This window comes from Hippopotamus amphibius, chromosome 8, assembly GCF_030028045.1.
Source record: "Hippopotamus amphibius kiboko isolate mHipAmp2 chromosome 8, mHipAmp2.hap2, whole genome shotgun sequence".
NCBI lineage: Eukaryota > Metazoa > Chordata > Mammalia > Artiodactyla > Hippopotamidae > Hippopotamus > Hippopotamus amphibius.
Genome location: NC_080193.1, coordinates 147,046,004 through 147,059,506, shown reverse-complemented (window position 1 = coordinate 147,059,506; position 13,503 = coordinate 147,046,004). Strand labels below are relative to the sequence as shown.

General features: G+C 65.0%; 1 protein-coding gene across 2 annotated transcripts; it reads right to left on the bottom strand.

Moving 5' to 3' along the window:
* Positions 1–1,388: 1,388 nt before the first annotated feature.
* BOK (BCL2 family apoptosis regulator BOK) lies at positions 1,389–13,062 on the bottom strand. Of its 2 annotated transcripts, none has more exons than XM_057745575.1 (5): positions 12,758–13,062; positions 11,897–12,148; positions 9,114–9,242; positions 3,165–3,328; positions 1,389–2,165 (listed from the first exon to the last, which is right to left on the bottom strand). In XM_057745575.1, exons 2-5 carry the CDS (start codon positions 12,117–12,119, stop codon positions 2,040–2,042), a joined length of 642 nt encoding a protein of 213 aa, XP_057601558.1. In that variant the 5' UTR covers positions 12,120–12,148; positions 12,758–13,062; the 3' UTR covers positions 1,389–2,039. The 2 variants fall into 2 exon arrangements, with proteins under 2 accessions (XP_057601558.1, XP_057601557.1); XM_057745574.1 differs by having other exon boundaries at positions 12,812–13,062.
* Positions 13,063–13,503: the final 441 nt, after the last annotated feature.

Genomic DNA, 13,503 nt, shown 5'->3' with positions numbered 1-13,503 from the left:
TTTGAACGTGTTAAATGTTACATTTTTTTTTCCCAGCAAGTATTTTGTCTTTTCTTGTTCCTGGATTTTAAATCATGTTTAGGAAGATTCTGCCCATTCCCCAGTCACAAAAAACTTCACCCACTGTTTCTAGAACTTGTTTCATTTTTCATAGTTGGCTCTTGGATCCATTTGGAACTTGTCTTGTGTGTAGTGTGACATACACGTTCACTTTGGTCTTTTCTGAGTGTTAACCAGTTGTCACAACACTTGCTAACAAGCCCAGCTCCATTGCCTCATCGGGGACGTGCCGTCTGTCCCTGGGGGTCCCCTGGCCCTGCGCCTGCCTGTCTCCATTTGGCCTGAGGCCTGGTGGTCCACTGGCGGACTCAGAGGCCTACAACCTCCTCATTTCTCTTCTTTGAAAGGTCTCCCCAGCTGTTTTTGCCCTTTCCCCACCTCATGTGAACTTTATAAAGCTTCTTTAGATCCAGAGGGGGAGAAACATTCTGGTACTTTCCTAGAGATTACGTTAAATTTATAAAGCTACTTACAGAGGATTGTCTTCATGACACCGTTTTGCTCTGGAACAGGGGACTTCTGTCTGTTCAAGTCTAGGGTACCTCTGAGGTACCTTCAGAGTTTGCCTCACATAGGGTTTCGCATTTCTCACTCCGTTTATACCCCAAACGTCATCTTCTGTTGCTGTTGGAAATGGGGGGCCTCCTCCACTGTGTCTTCTAACCCAGCGTGCACGCAGACGCCTGGTCTCTCTGCGTGACCTTCAAGGGATGAATCCTAGTGCTGGGAAGCAGGGCAGCACGGGGACATCCCTCTCCTCCCGCCCCTCTTCCTTCCTTCTCTCCATCTGCCAGACTTCTCACCACGAGAGCCCCTGGGGTCCCCTCTCCCGTCAAGACAGAGCAGGCAGAGCTTGGAGGAGGCGATGGGCCTGCAGGGGCAGCCGCCCCCGGGGAGGCAGCTGAGAAGACGGGTCCTGTTGGGGGGCCTCAGGGCTGGGAGGTGGGTGACGGGAGGGAGGCGGGGCGGGCTCCCCTTGTGCACGGAAACCTGGCCTTCGAGCTCTTCGCCAGGAGGCTGGATGGGGAAGGGAAGACCTTAGCGGCCGTCTGGTGCACCCTGCGTCGTACAGAAAGGGAACCGGGGCTGAGAAAGGCCGCGTCCAGCACCGCGCCTGCGGCCGGAGGCCAGAGGTGAGACAGGAGCGTGGAGAGCAGGCTGCTGGTGCACGCACGTGTGGCAGCGTGTGCACACGGGCTCCGGCGCGGCACAGGGCAGCAGGAGTCGGCCCTGCGCCTCGTGCTGCATCACGTCGGGCCTGCCTGTCATCTGTCCAGTCCGCGGCGGCCGCAGGAGAACAGGCACAAGGAGCAGACGCGGTCACCCTCCACGGCCACGGAACTTTATTGGGGTCGAACACACACACGGTCCTTCTCGGTCACGGGTTCTTGCGTCCACAGGTCCCTGCCACACAAAGAACCCCCCCACCCAGTGCACAGGGGACACTCTCCCTCCAGAAGTGGATTGAGCAGCCTCCACAGGAGCCTGACGCTCCGTTTGCGGGTCAGTAAGACCCCGCGGCTCCTCCGGCCTCGGCCAAGCCAGAGTCACCTTCAGGCCTGACGGCCGGGGCCCCCTGCCCACGAGGACGGAGGCCAGCTCATGTCCTGCCGTGACAGACAGGCCCTGGCATCGAGTGAGAGCTTGGTGTTCCCAGCTCCCTTCCTTCGGGGCCTGGGACATGACCCTGGCTTTCTGGCTCTAGAAAGAACGGCACAAGTGGGGGTTCTGGGAGAGGGGGAGCGAGGGGGAAGGGCCCCCTGTCGGCACTGAAGCCCAGCTCCAGGCCCAGGAAACCCCCCACTTCCCCGTCCAGAGGGCCTGGGTCTGTAGAGGAGGGGCTCAGGGCAGGCTCTCCAGCGTGCACGCAGGGCTCCGAGGGTCTTCCCGGCTTGAGTGGGGTGGAGGGGGATGTTTTCCGAGCCCGAGGGCCCCCTGGGTCAGGGGGCCAGGCTGTGGCCCCCGCCCGGGCCTGCGGTTCATCTCTCCGGCAACAGCATGAAGAAGGCAGCCTTCAGGAAGCGGCCGAAGCTGCAGAGTGCGGCCACGAGCCAGTGAGAGCGGAGGCCGGGGTCGGTGCTGACCACGCACTTGAGCACGTCCGTCTGGGAGGGAAGAGGGACAGTCAGAGCGCAGCGGAGAGGGTGCAGCCCGCCCCCACCACCAGCATCCGCCGAGTCACGGAGGGCGTCCGCGAGGCACTCGATCGAGAAGGCTCCCGGTTCAGCTGGACAGGAGGCTCCAGTGCAGGAGGGTGCAGGCCGTGCGCGGGGACGGAGGGGAGCCTGCTGGGCTCCCAGCCACGGGCCAGCACCCAGCCCGGCCACCTGCCGACACCCCAGCGTCCGGCTGCAGACACCGCAGAGCCTGGGGTGTCAGGGAAGGACAAATCCCTTAGAACAGAAGCAGGGACTGAGCTTTCCAGAAGCCCAGTGAATGGCCATGCCTTACTTCCCTATTTCTTTCTAGTCCTGCTAAGAAATGAAATATTGTCCCAACAGCCTGACCTTTGGCCATGGTGTCAATCCGCATCCTGGCTGCTCCGGTTCCCAAGCTCAGCTGGGCTCCAGGACAGGACGGAAGGAGGGGACGGGAGAGGCCCACAGCCATGTGCGTCATCCTGGAGGCCACAGCCTCCCCGCCCAGTGCGCCTTCAGATGAGACCACAGCCCCGCCTGCCCCGACTCCACCCATGGCTCCGACACCACGGGGGAGCTCTGTCCCCTCGGCCCGTGTGCTTCACACACCTCTGCCCACCACCCATCTTACAGAAGAGAAAACAGCTCTCCTGTGGGTGGGCCTGGCCTCCCATGCCCGGGGCCCAGAAGCCCCCGAGGCCTGGCCAGGGCCGGGCAGGTGATCGGGGACATGGAGGGACGTGACTCCGACACCAGCCCTGCGGCCGGGGCAGTGGGTTTTAGCTCTGGAGTTGGGGGTGGACCTGGGCAGTGCAGGGAACAGGTCAGCACTGGAGCTGGGCTGCAGGAGCAGTCCTGGGCCGGGCAGCCCCGGCCTCGTCCCTCCTCCGGCCCCATCACCCCGACCGCGGCCAGCGCTCAGACGTTCGACCACCACCCCCCTTCCTGCCGCCCCCACCCCCTCACCCATCCGCCGCGCCTCCGCAGCCAGGTCGCCAGGGTCTTGCGCACGAACTCCCCCAGGCAGTCGACGAGGGCGTGGACCAGGGCAGGCTGCGCCTGCCGCACACAGTCCACTGCCAGCCCCGCAGCCACCGAGTACAGGGACACGACCTTGCCCCACGTGATGCCTGCAGGGAGAGAGGGGGTGCTGGTCACCACAGGCTACCAGGATGCGGCTTGAGGCCAGCCCACAGGACCCCACGAGGGGCTGAGCCTTTCTGAGCCGCGTCCCTGCCATTCCGCCGGCGACTGGGGTTGCACCTGGGGCAGCCTCGACCCACAGCTGCCCACCAGACGGGGGGCTCGGTCAGCGGGCTGCCGTGCGCGTCCCAGCCACCATCTGCTGCCGGTCAGTCCCGCCGCCCTCACGGGTCGTTCCTAGGAGGAGATGTCTCGAGCCCCTGTTACACACGTGCACACCCGGGCCAGAACCGGGCGGTGACCCTGTCCAGCCCAGTGTCTGCTGGAGGAAGCGACAGAGCAGAAAGGCAGTTCGACAAAGAGGGGGCTGAGAGGGTCAAGGGAGCTCGGGGACTTGGCACGGGATGTGATAAACAGGAAGCAGTTTCCACCCGCACCTGCCCCCAGCTTGTCTGCGCCCCGGACGGCCCTGCGAAGACAGCAGGACGTTTTCCATGGAAAGAAGCTGAGGTCCTGGGAGGAACAACCCTCCCCAGACCACCAAGCTACTGGGGGCAGAACTGAGATGGAGCCCACCTGGGAAGAAAGACAGATGAATGACAATCTGGGGAAGAGTGTTGGCCAGTCGCATGAGATTCCGTAATATAGAAAGAGATTTTATAAATCAATGAGTAAAAAAGAGAAACCTTTGGAAAGAAATACGAGCACAGGATACAAACAGCTGATTCACAAAGGAAAAAGCACTAATGCACTGGATGTATGGAGAACGCTTACCCTCACTGATACACAAAGTGTAAATTACAGTCTATCCGATTAAAAATCCAAGCTGGTAATGTGAGGGTGCGTGTTACTCTGCAGCCTAGTAACCGTGATGAGAAGGACAGCTGGAGGGCCCCTGGCACCACCCGTGAAGGGACACAAACACGGGCGCCCAGTCGCGATCCTTGCAGGAAGCAGCCCAGGCAGACAGGTTGCGTGCCCCCCAACTCACGTGCACCCCTCAGCTGGGACGGTCTGTCATGAGAACACAAGTCAGCACGAATAAACCCCTGTTCACAGTCGCCAAAAGGTGGAAATGATGAATAAACTGCATGGAAAAGCACAGTGTGGTCCAGCCACACAGCGGAGGGCTATCGTTCAGCCTCAGAGAGGACGCAAGCCCTGACGGCCACAACCTGAGGAACCTCGAGAACATGGCGCTCCGTGAGAGCAGCAGACTGGAGAGGCCCCACGTATCATGTGAGGCCATCCCTGTGACACGCACAGGGCTGTCGGGTCCCTGGAGACAGAAAGCAGACCATGCTCGCCGGGGGCCGTGGGAGGGGCTCGGCAGTGACGGTCCTGCGACAAAAACCTTGGAGACCTGGTGGTTGCACGATACTGTGGACGCACTAAACGCCACTGAATTGTACACCTTGAAACGGTTAACTGGGGCCTCCCTGGCAGTCTAGTGGTTAGGACTCTGTGCTTCCATGGCAGGGGCGCAGGTTTGAGCCCTGGTCAGGGAACGAAGATCCAACATGCCGCACGGTGTGGCCAAAAAATAAATAAATGGTTAATCATATGTCATGTGAATTTCACCTCACTTAAAAGAAAATTTTAAAACCCCGTACATCAGGCCACGTCGCTCCTCAAACCCTCCTGTTCCTGTCACTTCCCAAAGTAAACCCAAGCCTGAAGTCCCACCTGAGCTGGCCCTGGCCCCTCTGAGGCCCCCGTTCCTGCCACCTGGCCCCACTGCTGCCAGCAGGGCTCCCCCACCCCAGGGCTCGGCTCAGGCCCCCCCCTCCCAGGGCCACCCAGGCCACGAGGGCGTCACGTCCTGGCGACGCTGCCGTCACGCCCTACTCCCCATTTAGCAGCTGCTCACGGGGCACCAGCCCTGGAGAGCTCTGTACTGCTCGTGGCTGTGCCCTCAGCACCCCCAGGCTTGGTGCCCAGCAGGTATCCCCACGCCCAGAGGGCAGGTGAAGGGTCAGCGTGAGAGGACGGGGATCGAGAAGGCGAACACGTGTTCTGTGGTGCTGCGTGCAGAGGTGCGCTCCACGTGACGGCCACGCTTTACCTGGAGAGGAAAGCCCTGGTCTGGAAGGTGCCAGCAGGGCGGTCTCCGGGAGGTGGGGCTCAGGTATGTCCTGTTTTTTTTAAGCTCTCTGTGGTATTTTTTATGGAGATATAATCTCACTACCATAAATTCATCCTTTTAAAGTGTGAGATCCAGTGTTTTTAGCATATTGACAATGTCATACAACCATCACCACTACCGATTTCGAAACATTTTCACCCCAAATCACTGTCCCCATGAGCACCACCCCCGTCAGCCCAGGCCCCGGCGCCCTCTAACGTCCTCTGTCTCTGTGGATTACCTGTCCTGGACATTTCACGTGAGCAGAATCCCACAGTACGTCCCACTGTGTGTCTGACTCCGTTCACTGCGCACAGTGTTTTCCCGGTTCCTCCATGTTGTCCCGGTGTCGGCACCTCGTCCCTTTTGTGGCTGAGTAACGTCCCATCGTGTGGAGGGACCGCCCGTCAGGAGACAGACGCCTGGGTTGTGGCCCCTCCGGCTGTTGGGATGCGTGGCTCTGAGCGCTCGCGTGCCGCCCTCGCGTGGACACGGGGCTTCCTCTCTCGCGGGTTAACACTGAGGAGCAGAACTGCTGGGTCAGGTGGTGACTCCACCAGGCAAACCACTGAAAGAGATGGCGGACGGCTTCCCGCGGCAGCTGCACCACGTACGCCCCGACTCTTCACAGCCTCACCCACGCCAGGCTCTCTGACGTTTTGCCCCGGCCGCCCCGGTGGGTGTGAGGGGGCACCTCGTGTGGTTTGATGTGCGTTTCCCTGATGACTGATGACGGTGAGTGACTTTTCACGCACGTACTGGCCGTTCGTACATCTTCCTTGAAGAGATGTCTATTCAGATCCCTTGCTCTTTTTAAAGTGAGGTTGTCTTTTTAGTGCTGATTTCCGAGAGTTCTTTATCTCATGTATTTTCTGATCTTTCCATGGTAAAATATTTTGCTCTCATAATGAGAAGAAAAAAATGAAAACACGTGCCAACTTTCAGTTTTTTCCACTGAAGGGAACGGAGAAGCCCGTTCAGCCAAGTCACAGCCAGAAGCAGCACCCCCGCTTCTGCCTCCCAGGGGGCTTGGCCACGAGGGGAGGCCTCCCCAAGCCCCGCCCTGAGGTCCGTGCGCCGCCCACATCGCCGGCCACAGCCGGAGCAGGTGAGGGGGCTGGCCAGAAGGACGAGGGGGAGGAGGGCCCAGTCGGGGGGTCAGCGTGTGCGAGACCCCGCTCCCTGGGAGGGGCTGTGGGCAGAGGGGCGAGGCTGGAAGCAGTGACGGCCGGAGCTCGCCTGCTGGCAAAGGTCCAAGGCCCTGTAGGCTGGGATAAGCAAGGGATGAAGGGAGACCTCGGGCGGGCAGGAGAGTGGGAGAGACCGCTGATCGGGGGGACGGTCTGAGAGCCGGTCAGCTGCAGAAGGGCTGGACCCGCAGCCCTGTGCCCTGTGGAGCTGCTCCTGCTCCCCGTTCAGGTGGGGCTCCAAGGTCCAGAGAGGTTAAGAAACCACTCGCAGGTCACACAGCCCATGAGGCGCCCCAGAGCGCCACAGGGGCAGGTGGGGGTGTGGAGGCTGCCACAGAAAAGGAGCAGAGCCAGCTGGGGTGGGGAGGGATGCTAGAGCACAGAGACGTGTGTCCTGCTCCAGTTTCACACGGAAATCGCGAGATTTAAACTGAGTTCCACAAGTGAAGGAAGCGCCTGTGCCCTGTGCCCGTGCATCCCGGCCGCACGGTCCTCCCCGCCCCTCCCCCAGCCCTCTCCGCCCTGCCCCAGGCCCCGCCCCGTCCTCCCAGAAGCCAGAGTCCTCCTGGGCAGCTCTCCGGCCCACCCAGCACTGAGCAAGCTGGGCAGGCGGGGGTGGCCGCTCCGTCCCGGCCGCCGCCCCCGTCCCCCCCCCCACCCCCCGCTCCATCCCAAACACCAGCAGGCCGGAGCCACGTTCCCATTCTCAGCGATGAGCCTTCCTTTTAAAGCCAGCCCTGGGCTCGGAAACCAGCCGCCCGCCCGACAGCCCGGAGACAGACACAGGCGGCCACCCATGCGCTGGCGTCAGGCCGGGCCCGGGAGCCCGGGGGGGGGCCCGGGCGGCTGTCCGCCCAGGATGCCCGCCATGCCCGCTTCCTCCCTGGGCCCCTCCCGCTGCCTCCGCCCCCAGGGCCTGCCCGGGTCGCCGCGAGGGCTGCTGCCACCCCAAACCCCTGACCCGGGTCAGGACTGTCAGACGCTCCAGGGTGGCCCGAGCCTCCCACCAGCCCCCCCACCCTGGCACTGCCCTGTGACATCCCGGCCACGGCGGCCGTTCAGGGAGGTCAGTGCTGACCCGGTGCTGCCCTGGGGGAGGCTGGGTCCTGCGGCCGGTGGTCCCGCGTCCCCGCCGCGCTGCCCTGCCCTCCCGGGTCCGGAGGAGCCTCCTCGGGAGGGGACAGTGGGGCGGGGGTGAGTGGGCTGGGGGCCTCTGGCAGGACGCAGCAGCCCCTGCACCAGCCTCCTTTCTTCTGCCCGTGAGTGGAGGGTCCCCCACGGGGCAGAGATGGTGGCTCCCGGGGCCCCCTGCCCCAAAGCCCTGCGTTACTGTCCTGCGGCTGAGGAAGGGCGAGAGGTGTGCCGAGGTCACACCGCAGGTCATCGACAGACCCAGAGCCGCCTCGCAGGTGGGTCCCGTCTGCTCCAAAACCCTCCCCACTCTCCACGCCCCGTGGCCACTCACACCCCACTCCGGCGGGGATGCCGCCCCCGCAGCCCCCGGGCTCTGGGGCCCCCAAGCTCCCCCGCCCTGGGGGCTGGGACTGGCCGTCCCGTTCATCACAGGGTCCCCCCGATGGTGCTGGGGAAACCTCTGTGAGACCAGCTGATGGAGCAGGTGCTGCACGGGGCTGGGGGCTTTGGCCACCTGGACAGCCGGTAGTGCCCGGCACCTGCTACGGACCAGGACACAGGAGCGGGGCTGCCAGAACAGGACACAAGGTCACAGGTGGGGAGACGAGGTCTGTGGACCACAAGGAGCCTGTAGGGTTCCCCGGAGGGGATGTGGGAACAAGAGGGGGTTTTGGGGGACGCGTCCTATCGCTTCCATGAGCCTGGAGGCAGGTGTGCAGACAGGAAGCGGCAGGAGCTGAACTCGGGGGGAGGGCAGAGGGGGGAGGGGCGGGAGCAGATGTCACCTGCTCCTCGGGCCCAGACGGAGGCTCTGGGAGACTCACAGGTGACTGTGGGCCAGCCAGGTGTGTCACCACTCTCCAAAGATGCTGCAGTGAACTGTCCCGTCAGGGCCTCCCCCTCTAGCGCATCCCTCCCACAATGCAAGCCGTTCTGCGACCTGCCTCTGCCCACCAGACTCCGACACAGCGACACCGCGACTGCTCACGGTAAAAGAGCCCGGCGGCGCACACGCAGGCTGCTTGGGACCTGCTACCACGCTGCGAAGCCCAGGCCGCACAGGACACGCACAGGCCATGGCAGGACAGCCCGGCCCCACTCCAGCCAACACCACCAGCTGGCAGCCGGGGACGGGCAGGGCTTCTGGTCACCACAGCCCCAGAACCGCACGAGAGGCCTGGGCCGGCTGCTCAGCAGGCCCACTGTCCTTGGACCCAGGGAGGCTCCCCCAAGAGCCCACCCAGCACTGCAGCCCCTGCCCCGACCCACAGCCCCTGGCCACACTGGCACCATGGGCTCCCTGGCGTGGACATGCAGGCCTACCTGCTGAGAAGATCTGGGTGGCCACGGCCAGGAAGGCGTCGGTCACCACGGTCTCAGACTGCAGGGAGATGTTCAGCTGGCGAGCCACATGGCGGTAGACGCTGGGCCGGATCAGTTCCAGCTCGTCTGCTGCGCGGTCACACGGGTGGGTCAGAGGTGGTCACACGGGCCAGGGCCAGCCCACTCCTCAGCCTGTGGCCACAGCTGGGGACCCCGATCCCAGCCTGATCCCTGACCCCCGACCTGTCACATTCCCACCCACGTGACGCCAGCCCCAGAGCCCCTGGGGACAAGACCAGGGAGGTGCGGTGGGCACCCCAGACCTGCCTCTGGGGCCTGCGTCCCCTCCCCCCAGGGCAGAGCCGGCTGGGCCGGTGGTGCGGGAATCGGCCGTGCCTGATCAGTGACTCACAGCTCAGCAAGCTGCCTGGGCGGGCGGGCGGGCGGGCAGATGGCCAGGGCCCAACATGGGCAGGGCCTGTGCCAGCAGCCCCACACAGATGGGGAGCCTGGCTGCTGCCTCAGGGGGCGTCCTCACTCAGGACCCAGCACCATTCAGGGAACCAGGAAAAGGAGCCACTGCCCAGGGCCACCAGCACCACCCAGCGTCGGGCCTGGGCTCCCGGTGCCGAGCAGGGCTGTCTGGCCACACTTGGCAGAGGGATGCCCTCTCTGGGCTGTCTGCGTGTGTGCCCGCTGCAGCGCCGCTGGCAGGGATGTGCCGGGAATGCCACACAGCCCTCGGACTGGGCGTCCCCCAGCCCAGCCGCCTCTCCAGCCAAAGCAAACAGGGACATGCTTCCAACCAGAGGTCCCAGCGATAAGGGCGCCGCGTCACCCCTGGGGCCAGATGCACTCCATCTAATTACAATCTGGAACCGGAGCAGGGCTGAGGCGTGGCTGGCGGAGTGATGGCGGAGGTGGCATGGAAACTCCCAGGGCTGGCCTGGCCGTTCCCATACAGAGACCCCAGGCACTAGCAGGGACCAGCCCAGAGAGAGACCGGCCGTGGGGACTCGACCCAGGCCTCTTCCTGTTTGCTGCTACTCCAGGAGCTGGACATCTGTGCCGGGGAGGGGCTGGGGGTATGCTGGGGGCAGGGAGACGGCTCCAGGCCAGGGGTGGGGGGGTCACACGGAGCAGCTGCAAGGGTGGATGCAGAGGATGAGCACGCTTTGGGGGTCCAAGCCATCTCCCTCCGGAGTCCCCTTAGCCATCTGGCAGGGACTGAGCCCCAGGGACTGGCCATGGTGAGGCCGGATGCTGGAGAAGGGTCTTGCAGGCCTGGCCCCTGCGAGGGCCAGTGCGGGGCCCTTGGCTGCACTCTGCTCCCCCGGCCCAGGCCGGAAGCACCCCTGGCTGTCCGGGTCTGAGGTCACAGTGCTGAGGGGACAGATGCGGCCGTCTCATGAGCAGAGCCTGAAGCAGAGCTTTTCAGAAAGTTTAAACAATAGGCACCGCGGGCCAAAGGTAGAGGCAGCCCCGAGCCCCCGCTCGCAGGCAAGGAGATGGAGGCTGGGGGAGGGCAGGGTCGCCGCCGAGGCCAGGACAGAGGCAGGACTGTTTCTGGCCACTCCAGGGGCTCTCGGGAGGTCAAGACACCGTGTTCTCTGGGGCCCTCTGGAATGTGCCCCCGGCATTGTCCCCACAGCCCAGCTGGAAGAACTGGCGTGGGCGCTGACCTCAGGGGAGTCAGGCACTCTGGGCCTCTGGCTGATCCCCAAACCCCATTTGCTCCCCTCCCCCGAGACCCAGGAGGGACACCACCCTCCTGGCAGCCTCTGCAATGGCCCCACGGCATCTGTGTGTCTCCCCCGACCCCAACACTCCGGGGCAGGCCAGGTCTACACAGCCCTGCCCCCAGTGTCCACACGAAACAGGGGCAAGCAGACACGCGTGCCGGCCTGAGAGGAGGCGGACACCCCCTTTCATGGGGTGCTCCCTCCAACCCGGGGTCCTGGGCCAGTCTCTCCCCACTCTGCCTGGAGAGCCACCTGGTCAGGGCTCCGTCTGTGCTCCCACGTGCCCACTCCCGGCGTGGACGGTCACACGGGATGGGGCAGGGCTGGGCGACTCTAGTCCCCACAGAGAGGTGGCCTGACTGGGACAGCTGGGCTGGTCCCGCCCTCTCTGGGGTCCTTGGAGAAGGTGGAGACAGGTGTCAGGCTGTATGTGACCCCAGAATCAAAATACCACAAGCTGTCCAGGTGGGATTTTTGGCCACTCAGCCTCATGGTGGTCTCAGCTATCTTGGCGCTACATTTCCACCGGGGGCCCTAGGACGCCTCGGAATCAAGAGGAAAGAGCAGCCCACTGCAGGATTTCACCAGTAACTGCAAGGACCTGTTCTCCAAAACAAACATCAGGACGCGTGGTCCGACAAAGGATTTTGTGCTCAGCTGAGTACAAGGGTCACTCTGGAAGTTTAGCCACCAAAACATCATTCTTCCCGGAGCTTTCTATTCTTTATGGCCAGAGTGTCTGAAATCCCGGCTGCACAGGCACATTCGGGGAGGTCTTGGGGGGTGCACAGGGAGCCTGGGGGGAACCAGGCGGGGGGCGCTGGAGCGAGCACCCATCTGGGTGCGCCCACCCCGTGCGCTAGATTACTCAGGGCCCCCGGGACCAGCCCCCTCCCTGCCCCAGAAGGGAGACTGCGGCCCCGCAAGGGCGGGTGCCGGCGCGGTCGGCAGCGGGCCGGCCCGCGCAGGGACGGCTGTGTCCCGAGGCGACCAGCTCGGGAGGGGAGGCCGGGGACCCCGCCCGCCGAGGCGCGCACTCACCCAGGCGCAGCAGCACCGCGCACACCTCGGCCAGGCGGCCGCCGGGGGCGGGGGCGGCGCGCTCGGGCGCGCTCCAGGCGAGGCCGGCGCGCAGCAGCCGCGCGTGCACGAACTCCCGGCCGAGAGCCCTGGCCTGGGCCACCAGCTCCTTGTCGGTGGGCGAGCGCTCAAAGGCGTCCATGATCTCGGCGGCGAAGACGGAGGAGCGCCGCAGCACCTCCATGGCGGGGACGCAGGCGGGGGGCGCCGCACCTGCGGGCAGAGGGCGCTCAGACGGGCCGGCCGCGCCGCCGCGGCCCGGCCGGCGGGGGGGAGGTCGCCCGCGCGAAGAGGCCGGGCGGCGGTCGGGGAGGGGGCGCACAGGGAGGCCGGGCGCACAGGGAGGCCAGGCGACGGGCGCGGGGAGGGGGCGCACAGGGAGGCCGGGCGCACAGGGAGGCGGGGGCGCACAGGGAGGCCGGGCGCACAGGGAGGCCGGGCGGCGGGGCGGGGAGGGGGCGCACAGGGAGGCCGGGGCGCACAGGGAGGCCGGACGCACAGGGAGGCCGGGCGCCCAGGGAGGCCGGGCCGGCGCGGCTCTGGGGAAGGGCTTGGGCCAGCTGCGGGTGAGCGTTCACTGCCCCAGATCTTTAAAAGCGCGGTGTCACGTTCTTTTAGATGCCCAACTCCATCACACAGGTCCCCGCGGCTGCCGAGGACAGGCAGGACCTCGGGGAAATGGCGATTGGCTCTGGGGCCGCCGCGCCCGCGCCCGAAGACGAGTGCGCGGGCGGCGGCGGTGTGGGCGGGGGGCCCGGCCCGACCTGCCCCCCCACCCCCCGCGGCGTCCGGGCACCCCCCCCGCCTCCGCGTCTCGCCGACCTCGCCGTGTGTCCACGGCCTCGCTGCTCCCACGGCGCCGCCCGCCCCGCTCACCTCTCCCGCCGCATGTCTCGGGCGCGGGGGCCGGGCAGCAGTGCTGGCCTCAGGCTCTGCCGGCCGCCGTCTCCGCCGGCCGGGATCCTTGCGTTCACACCGGCCAGGCGGCGCGCCCCGCCCTGGCGCCCGCCCTGTCCACGCCTGAGCGGGGCTGGGGCGCGGGGGGCGCGGGGCCTCGGGGGCTCCGGCGGCGCCGTCGGGGGCGAGGGGAGCGCGCGCAGCACAGCGCGACTCTCCGCCGGCGAGAGGCGAGGCTTGGGGCTTTGCCTTATAAGGGAAGGCAACCCCGGGGCGGAGCCACGGCCGGAGCCTCCCCACCGCCTCCCCGCTTAAGGAGGACCGAGCGAGTTCCCGGCGTGCGCGGTAGGAGGGCCTCGGCGCGGGAGCTACCCCCCGCGGGCCCAGGGATTAGGACCGAGCTCTGGCCGCAGCCGCCTGGGGTCACACCCGGCCTCGTTATCTTGTTGATTCCTGGAGGTTCTTTCTGTATTCTGGGTGCTGTGACCCTTGTCTCAACACATGGCTTGGTGTTGTAGGTGGATGCTTGGGTCTGCCCTGGATTGGAAGATGCTGCGGGTATCTTTTGCCATTCTGTAGTTTACTGTTGCTTATAGTGAACAGGAGGTTTCTCAATGAAGTCCAATTTATCCGTCTTTTCTCATGGGTAGTGCTTTTTCATTAGCATATTC